The sequence below is a fragment of the Opisthocomus hoazin genome, chromosome 26, assembly GCF_030867145.1.
Source record: "Opisthocomus hoazin isolate bOpiHoa1 chromosome 26, bOpiHoa1.hap1, whole genome shotgun sequence".
Taxonomy (NCBI): domain Eukaryota; kingdom Metazoa; phylum Chordata; class Aves; order Opisthocomiformes; family Opisthocomidae; genus Opisthocomus; species Opisthocomus hoazin.
In genome coordinates this window covers 6401982-6423146 of record NC_134439.1, presented here as the reverse complement: position 1 = coordinate 6423146, position 21165 = coordinate 6401982, and the positions used below count along the sequence as shown (strand labels likewise).

General features: G+C 66.5%; 1 protein-coding gene across 8 annotated transcripts; it reads right to left on the bottom strand.

The window, feature by feature from the left end:
- Positions 1-447: 447 nt before the first annotated feature.
- Positions 448-20344, bottom strand: FMNL1 (formin like 1). Of its 8 annotated transcripts, none has more exons than XM_075443517.1 (28): positions 20169-20344; positions 13647-13730; positions 13310-13393; positions 13159-13232; positions 12511-12594; positions 11893-12033; positions 10961-11077; positions 10628-10736; positions 9754-9830; positions 9571-9664; positions 9155-9229; positions 8151-8261; positions 7918-8067; positions 7723-7824; positions 7358-7592; positions 6484-6786; positions 6234-6355; positions 5556-5758; positions 5043-5277; positions 4895-4963; positions 4700-4780; positions 3868-3997; positions 3600-3763; positions 3252-3353; positions 2881-2973; positions 2648-2771; positions 2261-2348; positions 1825-1943 (listed from the first exon to the last, which is right to left on the bottom strand). In XM_075443517.1, the coding sequence occupies exons 1-28, from the start codon at positions 20310-20312 to the stop codon at positions 1913-1915; spliced, it is 3426 nt and encodes a 1141-aa protein (XP_075299632.1). In that variant the 5' UTR covers positions 20313-20344; the 3' UTR covers positions 1825-1912. The 8 variants fall into 8 exon arrangements, with proteins under 8 accessions (XP_075299633.1, XP_075299638.1, XP_075299632.1 ...); XM_075443519.1 differs by having other exon boundaries at positions 1853-1943; positions 2257-2348; XM_075443518.1 differs by lacking the exon at positions 2261-2348 and having other exon boundaries at positions 448-1943.
- Between the last annotated feature and the right edge of the window lie 821 nt (positions 20345-21165).

Here is a 21165-nt window from a genome sequence, read left to right as displayed (position 1 = left end):
TAAATCTCCCCTCCCTTAGTTTAAAGCCATTACTCCTTGTGCTGTTACTTGTGTAGTAAGAAGTGGGACAGGCCCTTGGCTGAGCCACAAGCCCTGGCTTTTCCCTTGTCCTGTGGCACTCTTACTCCTTGAGTTTCCACCCAGGAGATCACCCCAGCCGGAGGCTGCCCGCCCTGGCCGGAGCTGCAGGGCTGAGCAGAGCCTTGCCATCACCCTGCCCCCAGCTGCAGCCGTGGGCAGCTCAGACCTGCATCTTCCACTTAAACACCCTCAAAGGTGCGTGGTCACCACGCCTGCAGCTCTTCCTTACACAGGAGGTCACGCGTTGTGAGCGGAGCTGCAAGCAGCAGCCCGTGTGTCCATCCCTCCCTCCTCCATCGCAGCATCCCCCCCCATGCAGCTTCACCCCTTCTCACAGACAACTGCTTTATCCTTAGAGTCGTTTTATTACCAGTTCTGCTTTAGATTAAACAGGCCTTCAGTATAGAAAAATAATGTATACAAATTAGCAGTTAATGTTTTACATTTCTGGCTTAAAGGCATTTATAAGTTACACGTTCATTTCCCTCCCCTCCCCTCTGAGCTTGGTTGCGATACGGAGCCGGCTGGCGCGCGGCACCCTAATGACAGCGGGCAGCAGTCGCTGCGCCGGCGTGCGGCGCGGGCTCACCGCGGTCTGAAAGCGGGCGCTGGCGAGGACGCACATGGGGCAGCCCCGCGTCCTCGCCGCAGGGAGAGCGGGGGCCGGTTAACAAGGTAACTGCGTTAACAGGTTAATTGCGACAGCGCGGGGCTGGGATGGACTCGGCAGGGCAGGGGAGGGCTGCGGTGCGGTGCGGTGCGGGGAGGCTCGCGCAGCTCTCCAGCGTCGTTCTCCTGCGTGATGTCCGCAGGGACCTGCGGCCGTTTGGGATCGTGGCGTTGGCTGCGAGGCCCGGAGGCTGCTGGCACCCGCTGCGTCGCAGCCTCGCGCTCCCCGAGGGCTGGGGCTCAGCGCTGTCGCCGAGGCCGATGCTGGGGATGCAGGAGGGCAGAGCTGGGTACCCCCTTGCAGACAAGGACAGAAAATCCTTGACCCCGCTGCTGATGGTCGTAGCTACGGAGCCTCCCCTGCAGCGAGGAACAGACTCACCGCAGCCTTGGGACCCTGGTGAGACCCTCTGTATAGCTGCTGCAGTCCCTGCTCCCGTAGCACGGAGAAATTTTAAGGAAGACGTATAAAATCAGTGTAAAATAGCACCCCTGCCAGCGCCTGGGTACGGGCAGTGCCCAGGGTGGGCTCTTGCAGCAGGCTCCTCGCTGGAGAGCAGGCGCAGCCCGTGCCGCTCGGCTCTGCAGCCAAGGAGGACACGGGGTCTCGAGGGGCTCCGCGAGGCTGGGGGAGATGCGCAGGGACGGCTGCGGCCCCAGCTTGCAACCCTCCTCCCCTCCTGCAGCGGGAAATCGAAGGCACCAGCAAGCTGCGGAGTGGGGCACAGCGTGCGTGGGGCTGGCTCCGGGACAGGCGTGCGGTGGAGCAGCTCTGGGGTGGGGATGGGGCAGCTCCTCTTGTCCTTCCAAAGCAAGCTGGGGCTTTCTGCGCTCCTCACCCCCTGCCCGCACCCAGGAGGGTCCCCCAGCCCTGCCAGCCTGGGGGAGAGGGGCTCAGAGGCTTTGCTAAGCAAGCGCCGGGGCATCCCCGCGCCGGACCCGCGGGCGTGCGGGGTGGGAGCTGGCACGCTAAGCGGCTGGGGCAGCGCGGAGCGGGCACCGTCCCCCCGCCCCGCATCATCCCGGGCTGGCAGGGTCACGGCCTGCGGTCCCATCTGCGTCGGGAGGATGGTGCCGGGACGGCGTCGGTCACAGCGAGATGTCCGGTGTCGCCTGCAGGCTCTGCCCCGCGGCCCGTTTCTTGGCGCTGCCGCGGCCCTTGTCAGCGCGCCGGTACGGATTGTTCCGGAGATCTGCAGCGGGAGGAAGCGCGGGGGCTGGCACCCAGCACCACCCAGCATCGCCCCGGCTGGGTGCCTGGGAGCAGCCGGACCCGCTGCACGCCGAGGCACGGCCAGCAGCTCCGACCACCCAGCCCGCGCGACCCCGTCCCTCGGCTCTTCCGGCGCCCGGCGCCATAGCGTGCGGCTGATGCCGTGGGGCAGAGCCCGGCCCATCTGCCACGCAGCCCCTGCTGGGGGGGGGCAAGAAACCCAGGAGGGTGGCGAAGTCTGGCAGCTGCTGCCTGCGCCGTGCCTCGCCCCGCGCCCGGCTGCCCCACGTTACCTACAGAGGACTCTCCTCGTTGAAGCTCACGTCGCAGAAGAGCCGGGACGAGCGCTTGCCCGTCCGGGCCGTGAAAGGAACAGTTTTCAGAGCTGAGCAGAGCAATCCAGAGAGACAGCGAGGAGGAGGAGGAGGGAGGAGGAAGAAGAAGAAGCAGAAGAGGAAGAGGAGCTATGAGACAGGGCAGAGAGCGCTCGGCGGCGTTGCTGGGTGGGATGGGAAGGTGCTACGGGTGGGTTTGGTCCCCACCATGGGGCCTGGTGGCACTCCGGCTCCTGGCTGTGACAACCCCCTGCAGCCCCCCCATCACCGAGGGTCTCCCCGTGGCACGGAGCGCTGGGTCTGCTGCAGGGGGGGGACGCCCGGCCGCTCACCTGAAACAATCTCTCACCTGAAATAATGTCCTCGATGGCCCCGTCTTTTCCTTCATAGATGAGCGGCTCCTTCACCATCTGCTTCTTCTTCAGCTCGGCGATCATGTCCATCTGCTGCCGCCTGGCCTTCTGGATGGGCAGCTGCCATTGGGGACAGCGCGGGGTGAGCAGTTTGCCCCCCTGGCTCCCCCCCCCTGGACCTGCTTGGCCCTTCCCCACCAGGACAGGGGGACACATGGGGGACCTTCACCTCAGGCCGGTCCTCGCTGCCAGGGGGGCCGGATTCTGCCTCTTTGGCCGCAGCCTCTTGTTTCTTCCACAGCTCGATGTCCTGCTCTGCTTTCTTGGGAGGGGCGCAGGGACAGGGTGCTGAGACGGGGGGGGGGTCCTGCTGCGGAGCACAGCCCCCCCCCTTCCTCCCCTCGGCAGCTCCCGGCTCGCCCCAACCCCTCCAGCATCTCCGAAGGGCAGCACCCAGCCCCGGGGTCTCTCTGCCCCGCGAGCCCCCAGCCTCACGTGTGGCTTTTGCTGGTTACCCCAAAATGGGGTCAGACCCCCCCCCCCCCAACCGCAAATCCCCTCGCAACCCCCAGGAACAGGGCACCCCCTGTCCCCTCCTACCTTGTAGGCTCTGATGAAGCGCATGAACATGGGGAAGAAGGTGGTGGGGGGACTGGTTTTGGGGTTCTCCCCGAAATACTCCACGGCCGACTCGTAGGCCTCCTGCGGGCAGAGACACCCCAATGCAGGGGGCTGGGGCCAGGCAGCGGCACCCCATCACCCACCGCCTCCTCCCAGCCTCTCCCACCTTGCCATCCCCCTCCGTGTCCCCCCCCAGCTCTGCAGCGGGAGCCACATCGCACCCGGAGCCTCTCCCACGGGGCAGAGGTGTGAGCAGAGGGCAGCCCGGGGTGTCCCCACGTAGGAACGGGGGGGTCCCGATCCTGCCCCACTCCCCCCAGCACCCACCTTGGCGGTTTTGCTGTCAGCCTGCAGCTTCTCCATCACCTCCAAGTTGACCTTGAGGAAGTCCTTGAGCACCAGGCTGTCGTCCTGCCGCATGAACTCCTTGCGGGTCAGCTCCATGCCCTGCTGCAGGCTCCGCACGTCCTGCAGCACGCTGTCCAGGGAGACTGCGGGCAGGGCGAGCAGCGCCGGGGTCAGGGCAGGCTCGGAGACCCCCCCGCCGGGGCTGCAGCCCACCACGACCCCCCAGCGTGGTGCCCATGGGCGCTACCTGTGCCCGCCTTGTCGAGGAAGTGCAGCTCGGTGTGGAAGCCGGTCAGCTCGGGGTACTTCTCCATGATCACCCGCACCAGGTAGTGCAGCAGCGTTTGCTTGCGGTCCGTCGACTTCATCTCCAGGAGCTGGGAGAGAGCAGCATCAGCCCCGACCCGCAGCCCACCGCCCCACCTCACCCCTGCTCACAGCAGGCTCTGGTGGCCTTCATCCCCACCGAGGGTCCCTGCATCCCTCTGTCCCCACTGAGGGTCCCTGCATCCCTCCATTCCCATGGCTGGTCCCTGCATCCCTCTGTCCCCACTGAGGGTCCCTGCATCCCTCTGTCCCCACAGAGGATCCCTGCATTCCTCTGTCCCCATGGCTGGTCCCTGCATCCCTCTGTCCCCACCGAGGGTCCCTGCATCCCTCCATCCCCATGGTTGGTCCCTGCATCCCTTCATCCCCACTGAGGGTCCCTGCATCCCTCCATCCCCACCGAGGGTCCCTGCATCCCTCCATCCCCACAGAGGGTTCCTGCATCCCTCCATCCCCACGGCTGGTCCCTGCATCCCTCCATCCCCACAGCAGGTTCCTGCATCCCTCTGTCCCCACACTGGTCCCTGCGTCCCTCTGTCCCCACGGCTGATCCTTGCATCCCTCCATCTCGCCATGTCTGGTCTCTGCATCCTTCCAACCCCACGGCTGGTTCTTGCGTATCTCCACCCCGATAACTGCTCCCCATGCCTCTCCAGCCCTACAGCTGGTCCCCGTGTCCCCCCAGCCCCGAGGGTGGTCCCCGGGCAGTGCCAGTGTCCCCATGTGCCAGCACGCCGCGCAGCCGACCCTACCGCATCCAGGCTCTGCAGCCGGAAGCCGTAGGCTGCCCCGCGCTTGCTGCTGTTCATGTAGTTCCCGAAGGCCAGGACGATCTGCGGGGACACAGCGGCTTGGGGACACAGCCCGGGGCGGGGACGGTGCGGGCACACAGCCTGGCAGCACCCCGCGTGCACCCGTCCCAGCCCCACGTCCCCCCGCCACCGCACCTCCAGGATGTCGCGCAGTTTGCTGGAGGACTTGAGGGACATGGAGGCGGCGATGATGGCGTTGAGTTGCTGCGGGTGGGAGGAGAAGCGTGTCAGCCTCGCCGCAGGATGCCACCCCCTCGCAGCCCCCCACCCCCCCAGCACCCACCGGCATGAGCAGCTGGGCCGTGTCGCTGAAGTTGCCCAGGAAGATCATGACGTTCATGCGCTCGGCCAGGCGCGGGATCTTGCTGAAGCGGATCATGAACTGGTCCTCGTCCGACAGCTCCTCCGGCGGCTTCTGCTCCCGCTCGAACTTCCCGATGAGCGTCCGCTCGTACTCGGTGGGCAGGAAGCGCAGCAGCAGCTCCAGAAAGTCGAGGCTCAGGGCTTGCTGGTCGTACCTGCGGGCGGTGGGAAACCCCCAGCGCAGTCAGACCCTGCGGCAGGTCCCTCAGCCCCCCATCGCCCACGCTGGTTCCCATCTTCCCTCCATCCCCACAGCTGGTCCCTGCATCCCCTCCCATCTCCGTCTCTGGTCCCTGCATCCCTCTGTCTCTCTGTCCGCGGTGCCATCACTTCTCCAACCCCAGCAAACCCCATCCGACCCTGACCCCTCGGTGTAGCTGGGCTTGCACTCGACCTTCTCCCAACCTTCTCCCATCAAGGAAGGGACACTCACGTCTCGATGGCTGTGCAGATGTCCTGGACGCTGCGGCCGCCCTTGCGGAGGGTGATGGCCAGGTTCTTGGCTCGGTTGGACTCCATGAGTGTGACCTTGCTGGGAGTCTTCTGCGTGGCCTTCACCTTGAGGGCGCTGATGTCCAAGCCAGGGCCCTGCGCCTTGGTCTTGAACTGCTCCTCAAAGTCACTCATGTCCAGCTCCTGCGGGGAGACAGGGCTGAGGGCACAGCGGGGAGGTGACGCAGGACATCTGGGACGAGGATGGGGCCGGAGGACTGGGACAAGGGGGAGAGGAGTGAGAGGATGAGGATGGAGCAAGGGGACGAGGTCAAATGGGAGGCATGAGTGAGCGGACAAGGACAGGGACAGGGCAAGGGGACAGGGAAGGGGTAAGGAGGGAATGAGGGGACCAGAGGATGGGGATGAGGAAGAAGACATGAACAGGACATGAGGATGAGGACGGAGCAAGGGGACAAGGACAGGGTGACAGGAGATGGATGGCCGATCTCATGTTGTCCCTCTCCATGACGCCAAGGAGCTGCTCCGACCTCCAGCTCCCACGTGACACCATGGACGGGGGCAAGGTGGGCACGGGGACAACCTCAGCGCGGGCACGGCGTGGACTGGGGCACCGGCCCAGCCAAGCACCCTGCGCCCAGCCCCCCCGGGTCCTCACCTGCAGCACCTTCTCGTCGTTGAGCTCGTTGAAGACGGTGCCATCGATCTGGCTCGGCTTCAGTGCCACCCAGTTGAAGACGGGCATGCGAAACTTGGTCTGGATCGGCTTCTTCACCTTCACTGCGGGGTGATGGGGAGGGGGCACCCGTCACAGGGTGGGGGGGTCCCAACGAGGGGCCCCAACCCCAGCCTGGGGTGCCCCCAGCCCTTGCCCAGGGGATCTCCCCCCACCCCTGGGCCACACTCACCTGAACCGCCGGCGGCAGGGGGGGCACCCGGCGCGGGTGGGGGCTGCCCGCCGAGGGGTGGGGGGGGTGGGGGTGGGGGGACGGGGCCCTCCAGCCCCCCCGGGGGCGGTGGGGGTGGGGGTGGTGGCACTTGGGCACCCGGGAGCGGAGGGGCTGGGGGGGGACTGGTGCCTGCGGGCAGCGGGGGTGAGGGGGGCAGCAGGGGGCCGGGCTCAGCCCCTGGCAGTGGAGGGGGGGGCGGAGGGGGGGGAGCCGGGGGGGTGGCGGGTGCTGGGGGGGGAGATGGAGCCAGCGCCGGAGCATCTGCAACGGAAAGAATACGTGGGTGAGACGGTGACACAGCAGGGCACGGTGCCACCGCCGCGGCCCCTCTGCCACCGAGTGACCCTGCGTCCCTGGGCACATCCCTGTGCCCCTCTGCCACCGAGTGACTCTGCATCCCTGGGCACATCCCTGTGCCCCTCTGCCACCGAGTGGCTCTGTGTCCCTGGGCACATCCCCGTGCCCCTCTGCCACCGAGTGGCTCTGCATCCCTGGGCACATCCCTGTGCCCCTCTGCCACCGAGTGGCTCTGTGTCCCTGGGCACATCCCCGTGCCCCTCTGCCACCGAGTGGCTCTGCATCCCTGGGCACATCCCCGTGTCTCTCTGCCACCGAGTGGCTCTGTGTCCCTGGGCACATCCCTGTGCCCCTCTGCCACCGAGTGGCTCTGCATCCCTGGGCACATCCCCGTGTCTCTCTGCCACCGAGTGACCCTGCATCCCTGGGCACATCCCCGCGCCCGGAGACACGCTGCTACCCCTCCTCTCTGCTGGGTGTCCCCACCGGGAAGGGGACACCGTGGGCTGCCGCCATCCCCCCGCACCCATGGTACCTGTGCCGGGGCTGGTGGCAGTGCCGGTGGTGGCCTCTCCGGTAACGACGGGGGCTGCTGGGGTTTCTATGACGACGGGGACAATTTCGATGGCGACGTCTCCGTCGGGCCCACGCAGGATCTGCACCAACCCCTTCTCCTCCAGCTCCGCCAGCCGCCGCTCCAGCGCCCGCCGGTAGCACTCCTGCGGCTGCGGGGCCGGCGGGCTGGGCGGCCGCGGTGGGCTCAGCTGCTCCTGCGGCGGTGACAAGCCCCGGCGCGTCACTGGTGTCCCCCACGCAGCCCCAGTCCCCCAGGCACCCATCCCTTCCTCCACCCAGGCACCCATCCCGTCCTCCAGCACCGCGGCACCCACGGGTGCTCACCCGCAGCGCCTCCAGCTCCCGCCGCGCCTGGCTCAGCTGCTTCTCCAGCTCCGCTATCTTGGCCATGGAGTCGTTCTCCGCATCCTGCAGCTTCTCCGTCAGCTGAGGGGGACGAGGCGACGTCGCTCAGCCCCGTCACCGTCCCTCCCTCGGGGCTTTGCGTCAGCAGCTCCTGCCCACGCGCCCGCGGCCCACCTGGCTGACGTGCTCCTGCAGCTCCTCCATGTGCTCCAGCACGGCCGTCTTGGTCTCCGAGTCCTCCAGCATGGCCCCCACGTCGAAGACGTTGTCCAGGTAGGCTTGGATCTGCACCTGCAGCTTGTCGCTCTCGGTGAGGCGGAGGCTCTGCCAGGGGACAGCCGGTGGCACCGTCACGGCCGGGGGCACCCCCCCAGCACCCCCCACCCCCGGCGCCAGGGATCACCCACCTCCAGGTAGTGGTCCAGCCCCAGGTGGGTGAACTCGTACTGCAGGAAGACGCGGAAGTTCATGTTCTCCACCGAGTGCACCACGATGTTGATGAACTGCATGCAGGCCACCTGCGGGGCGGGCACCGGCTCAGCGCGGCCACCGGCACCGCACCGGGGTCCTGCCGTCCTCGGGGACACGCTGCCCCGGGGACTGCGCAGTGGAGGGGTGGCCCTCAGCGGCATGGTGGCCCTGGGGAATGCATGGTGGTTTCACAGCTCTGGGGACATGGGGACCTGGGAAAGGACCAGCAGCTCAGGAGCCCTTGGGGACACGATGCCCTGAGGACAACTTGGTGGCTCAGCAGCCCTGGGGACACGATGGTGGCTCAGCAGCCATTGGGGACACGATGGTTTGGGGACATGATGGTTTGGCAACATGATGGTGGCTCAGCAGCCCTTGGGGAACAATGGTTTGGGGACACAATGCCCTGGGGACAGCTTGGTGTCTCAGCAGCCCTTGGGGACACGATGGTTTGGGGACACGATGGTGGCTCAGCAGCCCTTGGGGACGTGATGGTTTGGGGACATGATGGTTTGGGGACGTGATGGTGGCTCAGCAGCCCTTGGGGCACAATGGTTTGGGGACACGATGGTGGCTCAGCAGCCCTTGGGGACGTGATGATTTGGGGACATGATGGTTTGGGGACGTGATGGTGGCTCAGCAGCCCTTGGGGCACAATGATTTGGGGACATGATGGTGGCTCAGTAGCCCTTGGGGACACAATGCCCTGGGGACAGCTTGGTGGCTCAGCAGCCCTTGGGGACATGATGGTTTGGGGACAGCATGGTGGCTCAACAGCCCTTGGGGACATGATGGTTTGGGGACATGATGGTTTGGGGACGTGATGGTGGCTCAGCAGCCCTTGGGGACATGATGGTTTGGGGACACGATGATGGCTCAGCAGCCCTTGGGGACATGATGCCCTGGGGACAGAGGAGCACCAGCCCCACCAGCCACTCACCATGAAGTCGATGTTGGTGTCCTCGTTTCGGAAATACTCCATCAGCTTCTCGAAGCGGTTCTTCTCCCCGCAGACCTGGGGTGGGAGCAGAGGGCTGAGGGCCAGGAGGGACATGGCCAGGGTGGGCACCCAGCGGGGTGGCAGGGCAGAGGCACCCAACGGTGAGGCCATCCCAACCCTGCCGGGCGCTGCCTGGTGCCCTGTCCACCTGGGACACGGCCCTGGGGACATGCGCTGGCATGGGGACATCAAGTCCAACAGCTGGAGCGTCCCCAGGCGTGTCACGGGGTGGAATTTTTAGGATGGAGGATGCCCCGATGACGCAAGGCTCTGCCACACATAGGGAAACTGAGGCACAAACCCAGACGGAGCGCAACCGCCCGCGTGGGGACCGCGAGTCTCTGCTGGGGACCCACCTCCTTGAAGTTGTCAAAGGCGGCCAGGATGATGTCGTGGCCACCTCGGACCAGGCAGACAGCGGCCAGCAGCTCCAGCACCAACGCCTTGGTCCTGCAGAGACACGGGGTGTGCGGGGTCGGGGCCACAGGCTGGGTGAGGGGCTGGGGGGAGAGGTGACGGGGACAGGGGACGCGTCCTACCTGGCGTTCTTGTTGTTGAGGCTCAGGGTGATCTCGTTGACGCAGGCTGGGTGGTTCATCACCAGGCTGAAGCCAGACTTGGGGGGCAAAGGAGCGTTACTGGGGTCGTGCCCTAGTGAGACCCCATCTGGAGTACCCTGTCCAGTGCTGGGCTCCCCAGTTCAAGAAAGATGAGGAGCTACTGGAGAGAGCCCAGCGGAGGGCTACGAGGATGAGGAGGGGACTGGAGCATCTCTCCTACAAGGAGAGGCTGAGGGAGCTGGGCTTGTTCAGCCTGGAGAAGAGAAGGCTGAGAGGGGACCTTAGAAATGCCTCTAAATATCTGCAGGGTGGGGGTCAGGAGGACGGGGCCAGACTCTTTCCAGTGGTGCCCAGCGACAGGACAAGGGGCAACGGGCACAAACTGAAGCAGAGGAAGCTCCAGCTGAACCCGAGGAAGAACTTCTTCCCTCTGAGGGTGCCGGAGCCCTGGCCCAGGCTGCCCAGGGAGGCTGTGGAGTCTCCTTCTCTGGAGATATTCCAGCCCCGCCTGGCCGCGGTGCTGTGCAGCCTGCTCTGGGTGACCCTGCTTGGGCAGGGGGTTGGGCTGGGTGACCCACAGAGGGCCCTGCCAACCCCGATCATTCTGTGATTCTGTGTGTCCTCCTGTCCCCAGGGACGCTCCGGGACCTTGGGCCGTCCCCGTGCCATGTCCCCATGACCATCACATCCCCAAACCATCAAGAGATGAGCTTGAGTGAGGACATCTCCGAGCAAAGGGATGGAGAACGGGTCCCACCCCAAACCCTGCCCTCAATGACGGCACCGCAGGGGCTGGAGACATTTGGGGACCCCCCCCCAAGGCGGGTCACCCAAGGACGTCACCCTCTCCCACCTGGTAGTTCATGATGGCGCGCAGACACATGATGCAGACGTGGACGTCGTCCTTCTGGCTGACGAGGCGGGAGTTCCTCAGCGCCTTCCTGCTGTGCGAGGGGTTCAGCCTGGGCGGGCGAGACGGCGGCTGAGCGGGGGCTGGGGGGGGCGGCCGGCGGGCGCAGCGCAAGCGGGGAGGGGGCAGCGCATGGGCGGGTGGCAGCGGGGACAGGTTGGGGTGACACCAAGGAACCCAAGCGGCCACGTCCCCACCGGCGAGACCCCCACATCCGTGCCCTTCTACAAGCCCTGGGGTGGGGGTGGGGGGTGGAGGGTGGTCTCGGAGGCTCACCGGGGCGGGCAGGAGCTGCCGGGTGACCGGGGGGCACTGTCCCCGTCGCTGGGCGGGGGGACGCTGGGGTGGACGTGGCGGAGGAGGGTGTGGATGTACTGGTTCGAGAGGCAGCAGCTGGAGGAGCGTTAGAGCCTGCAGGACAGGAGGGAGAAACGGGGCTCCCGTGTCGCCCCTGGGACGCCCGGGCTGGGGGACACGGGTGGGGGACGCGGGCCGGGACCCCCTGCGGGTGCCACCTCACTCCTGACCTGGTCCTGGGGCTGGGGAGGGGACACTGGCTCATCTGGAGCTGCCATCAAGGGACCCCCATGGTCCCCAAGATGCCACATTACGGCTCCCGGCGTGACGGCGGTGGGGTGGCCCCTGGGACCCCCCCTCCCCACCCAGGCACCGTCCCCAATGCCGGTGACCAGCAGCGGGGTCCCGATGGGCGTCCCCGTCCCCCAGCGCCCCGTCACCCGTCACCTACCGTCAGCGCGTCCCCGGCAGCGTGCGAGAGAAGAGCGGGGTTAGAGGGGGCTGCGGGGGCCAGCAGCGGCAAGCGAGAGCCCCCGGCACTGGCTACGGGGGGGGGGACACAGGCCCAATTCTGGTTTTAAACCAGGGCTGGGGTGCGATTTGCTCCCCCCAAAAAATCTCAGCCACCTCCAATTTTGGCTTGCTCGTGGGTCTTACCCCGAGCCCCCCACACGGGTCGCGGCGCGGGGCTGGGGGACCGATCCAGCCCAGCTCCCCGCAGGGCTCAGCCCTTGCGCGCACCACAGGGACTTTGGGGCTCTGTGTTCCCCCCCAAACCAACGCCGGGGACCCCATTTTTTCGGAGCAGGCCTGCGTCTCCCCGCTGAGCCCCTCTCCCAGCACGGCGCGGCCGGGGGTGCAGCGAGGCGGAGAGCTGGGGACAGGGCGCGGGGACGCGGGGGACGCGTTACCTGACGGTGAGGTGCCGCGCTTTGGAGGAGCCCTGGGTGGGCGACGAGGAGTTGCTTTTGCTCAGGTCCTCCACCGACCGCTCCAGGACCTTGCCCTTCTCGGAGCCCGGGCTGCCGTTCTCGGCGTTCTCCATGTCGTACCTGGCGGCCCGCGGGGACACGGTGACGGGTGAGATGTGGCAACCCGACACGAGCGGGAACCCCCCCAGGGCTGGGGACATCGGCATGGAGGTGCTGAGGATGCTCTGCTCCACCCTCAGCATCCTGAGCTCCATCACTCTGATGGTCCATCACTCTGATGGTCCATCACCCCAATGCTCCATCACTCCCATGCTCCATCACCCCCATGGTCCATCACCCCCATGGTCCATCACTCCCACGGTCCATCACTCCCATGGTCCATCACCCCCATGGTCCATCACTCCCCTGGTCCATCACCCCCATGGTCCATCACTCCCCTGGTCCATCACTCCTATGGTCCATCACTCCCATGGTCCATCACCCCGATGCTCCATCACTCTGATGAGAGGGAAGAGCAGCCCCCGGGACCTCCCCCCCAGCCCCTCTGGGCCCCGGGGGGACCCCGGCCTTGGGGAACGGGGACGGGTGGGGACGTACGCAACGGAGCACTGGGCGAAGGCGAGATACTCCAGCAGCACGTCCAGGCCCTTGTTCTCCTCGTTGAGGAACTCCTGGACCCAGCTGGAGGGGTGCAGGGGGTCAGCGGGCTCTGCCAGCCCCCCTCATCCTCCCTTCTCCTCCCCTCCCCAGACCCCCAGCAGACCCCCTGTCCAGAGGTCCCCATGCTGGGGACACGAGGTGGCACCATGAGCTGGCACCTCTCCGAGGCAGGTGGGTGCCACGGTGACCCCCACTCCTGACGCCCAGGGGACACTGCCCTAGGGCTCTGCTGCCACCAAAGCCACCAAAGCCACCACTGCCACCACGACAGGACCACCCAGCCCCGGGCAGTGGGACTACCCGGGCTCAGCACCCACCACACTGCAAGGGGTCCGGGCACCTGGGGTGGGGACCAGGGTCCATGCTGGCACCCCGGGTGCACCCGAGAGCCAAAACAGGGTTTGGGTCATTCAGCACCCCCGTCCCCCTATCAGAGCCACCCCAGAGGGGCAGGACAAGGCCACCAGCCTCTGCACCCCACTGCCACCCCCACAGCCAGAAGCCACCACCATGCCCATCCCTGTCCCAGCCACGCCGGGGACAGCAGCAGCGGCTGGGTGACAACGGGGACACCCCCATCCTCACCCGATGTAGTTGGTCCTCAAGGAAATCTCCAGCTCCCGGAGCACCTGCGTCGACTCCTGCACTCGCCTCTTGAACTGGGGACGGGGAGAGCCGTTGGCACCGTCCCTGCCCCAACCCGGGATGGGGACAAGGGGACAAGGGGACCCCTCACCTTCCTGCTCACGCCGCCCGTCTCCAAGTAGCTCTTGAGCTTCTGGATGTAGGCGGACGGTGGGTTCTTCACCTGGAAACGCTCCTACGAGCCCCAGAGAGTGGCTGAAAGCGGGCCACCCGCCCACGGCACGGGGACGTGCCACCGTCCCCGCGGCAGCCACCGCGTCCCCGTCCCCACCCCCGCGCTGCGTCAGTGTTTAATCAGGTTAATGAGGCGCTGTCTCGCTAACGGCGGTGGCTGTCGGCACTTGGCACGTGCCCAGCTGATGCCCACACCACGAGTGGCACCTGGGGACAGGGACGGCACCGGGGACGCAGTGACGCCCGGACCTCACCTGGTCGCAGATGAGCTCCCACTTCTTCTCGTTGTCGTACTGGTTGAGCAGCTTCATCTTGTCCGGGGGCAGGTTCATGGAGTTCTGTGGGGCGATGGGTGTCAGGGAGGGGGGGGTCACCCCCGAAACCACCCCCCGGGGCTGTGGCACCCGCCGGGTGCCCTCGCTCAGCAGTGGGAGCACAGGGCCACCACCATCCCCAGGATGTCACCATCCCATGGACACATCAGCAACGTCCCCACCTGGGGGTCACAGAATCCCAGCATGGCAGGGGTTGGCAGGGCCCTCTGTGGGTCACCCAGCCCAACCCCCTGCCCAAGCAGGGTCACCCAGAGCAGGCTGCACAGCACCGCGGCCAGGCGGGGCTGGAATATCTCCAGAGAAGGAGACTCCACAGCCTCCCTGGGCAGCCTGGGCCAGGGCTCCGTCACCCTCAGAGGGAAGAAGTTCTTCCTCGGGTGCAGCTGGAGCTTCCTCTGCTTCAGTTTGTGCCTGTTGCCCCTTGTCCTGTCGCTGGGCACCACTGGAAAGAGTCTGGCCCCGTCCTCCTGACCCCCACCCTGCAGATATGTAGAGGCATTTCTAAGGTCCCCTCGCAGCCTTCTCTTCTCCAGGCTCAACAAGCCCAGCTCCCTCAGCCTCTCCTCACAGGAGAGATGCTCCAGTACCCTCACCATCCTCGTAGCCCTCCGCTGGGCTCTCTCCAATAGCTCCTCATCTTTCTTGAACTGGGTCCCTGAGGCAGAGGGCAGGGGGTGTTCACGGGGGACAAGAGGTAGAACTGGACCCGTCCATCCATGTCATGAGCGCACAACGCTCCCGGCCTCAGCCAGCCCGGTGCCGGCAGAGCCACTCGGGCTGAGGGACGGGGACGCAGGTTGGTGGCACAGCTGAGGAACCCAGGAGCCTGGGCCCCGCTCGAGGGCGACGGTCGCCTCCGCGTCCCCCCGCCGCAGGCGCGTGACGAGCCCGGCGGGTGAAATCAGTGTTTCTTTAGAGACGTGATGTCAGGGCAGGGCCCGGCGTGTCACCGCGTCCCTCCGTGCCACCGTTGCACAACCCCAGCCCCCAACTTGGGGCCACCCCGGCAGGACGTGACGTGGTTTCCGCTCTCCGAACGGCACGAGGCGGCTGCCGAAACCACGGCCGGGGGGTTCCGGGGGGCCCTGGGTGCAGCTCCTGCCTCTGGGGTGCTCAGGGACATGGCGGGTCCCCGAGGGACACCATGGGGTGACCAGCAGAGCCTTTAACGGGGCACCCACCATAGCCCGGGTGACACTGGGAGCTCCGCTGAGGTCATGGCCGATTTAACTGCCCAAACACCCCATCTCTTGGTGATCTGGTCCCCGGGGGAAAAGCAGGAGCTGAGGCTGCTGCCGGCCCGCAGAGCCCGGGCAAGCTGGCACGACGGCACGTGGAGGTGACGCACAGCCCCAAGTCACCCTTAACCTCCAGTTTTGGGGTCCCCTGATGTTGAGGATGTGGATGCGGGGTGCCTGCACCCCTGGAACACCCACATCCTTGGGGAAGTGGCATCTCGCAGGGGTTTGGTTGCCCACAGAGGAGCGGGTCCGAGAGGAGAGGTGCCAGGGTGGCAGGCAGGAGCGGAAACCTCGCCACCCACCTCCACCAAGGACCTGTGGAGCTGCTTTCGCAAGAAGCCAAAGCCAGAAGCTGTGGGTGGAGAGGAGCCAGCGCTCGGCTGGATTTGGCCAGGGGACGGCTCACACGGAGAGCTGGGCAGGAAGGGTGGGATGAGGCTGCGGGGTCAGAAAGAGCCTCATCGTGAAGCTGCCAGGGCTGCACCGGAGCTGCTGGGTGGGTCCAGGATGGGCAAGGTGGCAACAGCACCCAGATGTCCTGTTTGTTGGGGAGCCCTGTCCTCGTGGTCCCTAAGGTGCCATGCTCGGGATGGATGAGACCCTCCAGGAGGACCAGATCAAGGGATGCACCCAAACACCCCGCCCAGAGCCCTGGCAGCACCCGTGGCACCCTCCGTGGGACCTTCTGTTGGGTGCCCTCAGCGGCGAGGGGACGGTGGCACCCACCATATGGACCACCTCATCCAGGGACCACCTGTGGGACCTGGAAAACCCAGGACCAAGCGTCACCAGTGGGACAGGACCTCCCGCGGGCTCCCTGCCCCGGGGATGCAGGCAGGGCAGGGGGGTGTTGGGTGGGCAGGCAGGCAGCCGGCGGGGTACGGCGGTGGCAGGATCGGGGTCACCTCCCCAGCCCGTGCCCGGAGCAGCTTCTGGTTGTTCCCGGAGCCGGGAGCAGCAGGCGGTAGCGGCCGCCCGTCCCGTAGCCTGCTCCTCGCCGCCATGGCGGCACGGTCCGGCCATCAGCATGGACCCGTCTGCTCCTCCGCCGGCTCGTCCCTGCCCTGCGCGTGGTGGGTTTGGGGCCTGGCTGGATCCAGGGGGTCCCCGGCGGGATGAGCTGGTCCTGGGAGCGTCGCCCAGCCCGGTTTGCTGCACGCTGGGGGCTGGGAGAGCCCTGGGTGGGCCCGATCCTGCTGGGTGCCCGGCGCTGGGCCTCAAGGAGAGGCGGGAGGACGGATCCGGTGGTGGTTGGGGACACTGGAGGGGACACCCCGGCACGGCTGACGCTGCGGGGCTGGGCGTGCCCCGAGCCCCCTCGGGCTGGAGCATCGCGCTCTGATGGAGCACGAGGGATGGAGCATCCCGGCAGCGGCGTGGTCCCGGTGCCGCTGGTCCTTCCCGCGGGCGGTGGAAGCCCCTGATCCACCCTCCCGGCACCACTCCGGCCCCTTCCCCGTGGCAGGCAGCGCTGGGCGCCGATGGCCGGACCGGGATGCGCTCCCGAGCCACGCGCCGTCGAGGCCTTCCCTCCCGCCCCGGGGACGCGCGACGCTCGCGGGGCTCGGCCTGGCCTCGCCCCATGTTTCGCAGAGCAGACCCCGAAGGGCGCTGCGAGTTTCTGACGCTGGGGTTTGGTGCAGAGCGCGGCCTCCGCTCGCGTGCGGAACGAAGAGACGGTGTCTGACACCCAAAATAACTCCGTCCCCGGCGCCGCGGCAGCCCCAGCACCGCGGGTGCCGTGAGATGAGGGCTTTTCGTACCGGAAAACGGTGCAGGCGCTGCTCTGCCTGCCCCCCGTCTCGGTTTTAGGTGTTGGGTTCAGCCCAGCTCAACCCCGCAGCAAACCCACCCTGAGGTGGGGGGGTCCCGGCCGGCTGGGCGTGGGTGGGCTGGCACCGCGGGCTCCCTGGCACCTCGTGTCCCAGGCGGGTCGGTGGGGGACGTTGGTGGCATCCGTTCAGCAGCGCGGTGGGCTGTGACGCTGCTGGCGGGTGGGGGGGGGACGATGGGGAAGCCCCACGCCGGGGTGGGATGTGGCTGCTGAGGGCGAGTCCCCGTGGCCGCTCCATCTTTGTCCCCCGAGGAGGAAGAGGAGGACGAAGTCCTTCCCCTGACACCTCCCTGGTGCTCGGGTGCTGCCCTGCCCCACATCTCCCACCCAGACCCACAGCTCCCGCCCTGCCCCACACCTCTGGCAGCACCGGTCCCCCCTCCCTGGCAGGAAACCAGAACTGGTTTCTTGGTGCTGCCGGCTGATGCCGGGGACCACAACGGAGCCACTTCCTCCGCCCCGGCGCCATGTGCCCGCGGGACGCAGCCACCACCCAGCTCGTACCCGAGCCGGGCCACATCCTGCCGCCCGGCCCAGCCCTGCTCGCGGGGAGGGGACCGCGGGGCTCGGTGGCAGAGCCACCTCCGTAGGGACATCCGCAGCATCCCCCTGCCCTGCCTGCATCCCCGGGGCAGGGAGCCCGCGGGAGGTCCTGTCCCACCGGTGACGCTTGGTCCTGGGTTTTCCAGGTCCCACAGGTGGTCCCTGGATGAGGTGGTCCATATGGTGGGTGCCACCATCCCCTCGCCGCTGAGGGCACCCAACAGAAGGTCCCACGGAGGGTGCCACGGGTGCTGCCAGGGCTCTGGGCAGGGTGTTTGGGTGCATCCCTTGATCTGGTCCTCCTGGAGGGTCTCATCCATCCCGAGCATGGCACCTTAGGGACCACGAGGACTGGGCTCCCCAACAAACAGGACATCTGGGTGCTGTTGCCACCTTGCCCATCCTGGGACCCACCCAGCAGCTCCCATCCTGTGCCGGGACGCCAGATCCAGCCGCGTACGGCCGCTTCCCTTCCCACCCAGGGCACGCATCCCCCGTGGGGGGACCACCGCAGCCCCCGCGGCACCCCCGGCGCTGGGCTGGGGACAAAGCCGAGCACCAGTTTGCTTTCCCAGTTGAGCTGAGGCCGACGCCGCAGCCGGGGCTCGCTGGTGAGTGGCCCCGCTGCCCGGGCCAGCAGCACATCTGCAAACATCTGCAGCGGTGACGTTCGCCGCGCTCTCCCCCAGGTCCCGGGAGAGGCGGCAGCAAAGCCTCCGCCAGCGAAACGTCCCGGCCGGAGCAGACCCCGTCCCCAAGGCTCCAGCCGAACCCTCCCAGCTATTTTTGACTTCCACCGCTTTCTCGACTCACAATTTCATTTATATTTCCCCGTTTGCTACTTCTTAACATGGAAAGGGGGGAAAAAAATCCCCGCTGCTCCGAGCGGGAGCACCCGAGCATCCCCATCCCGGCAGCAAAGACGCTCCCCTTCCTCCGCTCCACCCTAAGCAGCCACCCCGGCGCGGCCCAGACCGCTTGGCACGGGGACAACCCTCGCGCCGCTCTGCCAGAGCGGCATCTGCCACCGTGCCCTAGCTGGGCAGAAGCCAGCTTTTGGGGAATAAACCTAAATTCCCCATTCCTCGGCACGTGGCGGCTTTATCCGTCCCCTTCCCGGCGGCAGTTCGATCCCCCAGACCCCACCGTTGGCTTTTCTGCCGGGCTTTGTCCCACCAGCTCTCCCAGTTTGGGATGTCCAGTCCGAGACTGGTTTGCACCGACCGTGCTCTCACGGCGTCGTGCTGGATCCAGATCCTGCCCCACCGGGAGACTCCCGACCCGTCACCTCCCGCTCCATCAGCGACCTCGCAAGCCCAGGAGGTGGAAAAATGAAATCCCGACTCAAGGGAGGTGGCTGGGGCGGGGGGCGGCAGAGGGACCCCCCTGTCCCCATCCCTCGGGGGTCCCTCTGCCCCCCCCCGGCCATGAGAAGGGGGAAGGGAACCTGCGAAAGGAGGAAGCGAGATTGGGACAGCCGATTTCACAAGGCGCCCGGTTCCCCTCTGGCCAGAACCCAGCACCCCGGGTCCCCCCGGCTCCGGGACAGGGCTCTCCCTCGGATGGCGGGGGTCCGGCTGGCGGTGAGGCTCTGCGCCGGCGTTTCCCCCCCTTTTTCTGATCATTTTTCAGCTTAGGGTCTCCAACCTGCCGCCCCCCAGCCGGGCGGAAAGCGCCGTTTCCTGAGGCCTCGCAGCAGCAGCGGAAGCACCCCAAGGTCCCCGCGCGCCCGTCCCCTCCCGCCGCGGCGGCACCCGGAGCCACCACGGGCGCCAGCACCCAGCTCAGCCCCCCGCCGCCCTCCCGACGGCCGTCCCGCCGCAAAGCCCCCTCCTTGGCGGTTTTGGGGGGTCCCATGCGGGTCCCCGCCTTGCAAAGGCCTTCGCCATCGTCCCCCCACGGCCATGCCGAGCCGGAGCGGATGCTACCGGCGGCGGCGAAGCGGCAGCGGCTCCGGCCGCGATGCCCACCCCCAAATAACCCTCCTATAACCGCCACAAGATAAAAAAGCTTCCGATCCATCCAGGCGCGGGGCTGGGATGGGGGTCCCACCGCGCAGACACCGGCGCTTGCCCGCGGCCGCTCCCGGCACGCGGCCGGCGAAAGGCTCCATCTCCCGCCGGGGCACCGAGGGATTAAAGCAGCGATTTTTGGGTTCCCCCCCCCCCCGGTTCCCAGCCTGACCCCTCCGCCACGGGGTGTTCTCGGGGAGGGCACGGGACGCAGCTCCCGCCGTGAGGCCGCGGCCGGCCCGGTGCGAAGGTCACGGCCGGGCAGCGCGGCTCAAGGACGGCGAGCGGGAGCCGGGGGCTGGCGGCCCCGGGGGGCTCCCGGGGGGCTCCATCCCACGGGGACGGGGCTCCGGCACCGCCCGCTGCTCAGCCCGGAGCCGGGCAGGCCGGCAGCGATGCCGGCGGCTTTCCCCGGGGAGGAGGAGGAGGAGGAGGAGGAGGAGGAGGAGGTGAAGGCAGCGCTTCGCCATCCGCAGCACCGGCTGCCTGCGGCACGCTGCCGGCCCCGGGCCCTGCCGCCGGCTCCCGCCATGGCGGAGCGTTGCGGGGGTCACCCCAACAGTTTGGGGGTGCAACCCCCCCCCCCCCATGAGAGCAGCGGGTTCGAGCATCCCCTGGGCAGGCTCCAGCATCCCCACCGGTAACGGGGCGGGGGGGGGGGGGGGGGGATTCTTATTAATCATTAAATAATAATCACAATCATAGATACCAAACGATACGATAATGACAATTAGCAGCCTGTGATGACGGCGGGGATGGCAGCGATGCGCTGCCAGCCCCCCCCCCCCAGCCCCCCCGGCCCCCCACTCACCAGGACCCGGCCGAAGCGCTCCTCCAGCTCGGCGGCCGCGGGCATGGGCGGCGGGGCGGCGGCGGGGGGGGGCACCGGGGGCCGCCCGTCCCGGCTCTCCCGCCCCGCAGCCCCCCCGTCCAAGCCCCCGGCCGCGTTGCCCATGGCGGGGGCGCGGGGGGGGGGGGTGGTGCAGCTGGGTCGGGGTCGGAGGGGGGGTTTGGGCGGGGGGGGGGAGGGTGTCCCTTCCCCTCCTTCCCCTCCTTCCCCGCCGCTGCTCTCCGCCGTTTGCAACTTCTCCGGGGCGTTAGCGCGCTGTGAACACCGCCCCCCCCGCCCCCCCCCGCCCCCCCCCCGCCCCGGCAGCGAGGGGCGGCCCCGGCACCTGCGGCCCCGGGCGCTCCGGGCCGCCCCCTCCCCGCTCCCCGCCCCTGCCTTGACTGTAGTGTTCGTCTTTATTTTTTCATTCACTTGTATTTATTTCATGATTTCCATTTTTATTGTAATTTTGGTATCATTCACTTTCATTTTATTCATCTATTTTTTATTTTTAATATTATTTTCTTCATTTTTTAATTTATCACTTGTCATTTTATACTTTTTATTTTAGTTTATCATTTTATTTAAATTTTATTTCATTCTATGATTTATTTTATTTTTTAATTTCCATTTTTATTTTATTTCTTTTATTTCAATTTTCATTTTATTTCAATTTTCATTTTATTTCAATTTTCATTTTATTTCTTTATTTTATGATTTCTTTTATTTTCACTACTTTTTCCTTTTCTATTATCTACTTCATTATTTTATTTTATTTTCCTTTAATTGCTTATCTTTTCTATTTTATTTTACTACTTCTCCGATTTTATTGACTTTTTAATTTTACACCTTTTGTTTTTTCAGGGGGCAGATGGGAGCAAGGAGGGCAGCTGGGAGGTGCTGGGCTCCCTCCCCTCTCTCCCCGCCTCGGCCACCATGGGAGGGAGAGCTGAGACCGAGCCAACTCATTGCACCCCTG

Excerpts from the sequence above, each read along its gene's own strand:
- FMNL1 (XM_075443517.1), bottom strand. The coding sequence starts at position 20,312 with ATGGGCAACGCGGCCGGGGGCTTGGACGGGGGGGCTGCGGGGCGGGAG. Across the intron at positions 6,356-6,483 it reads CCCTGCCGCCGGCGGTTCAG|TGAAGGTGAAGAAGCCGATC; the intron begins GTGAGTGTGGCC and ends ATCACCCCGCAG. Across the intron at positions 2,349-2,647 it reads CATCGAGGACATTATTTCAG|CTCTGAAAACTGTTCCTTTC; the intron begins GTGAGAGATTGT and ends TGCTCTGCTCAG.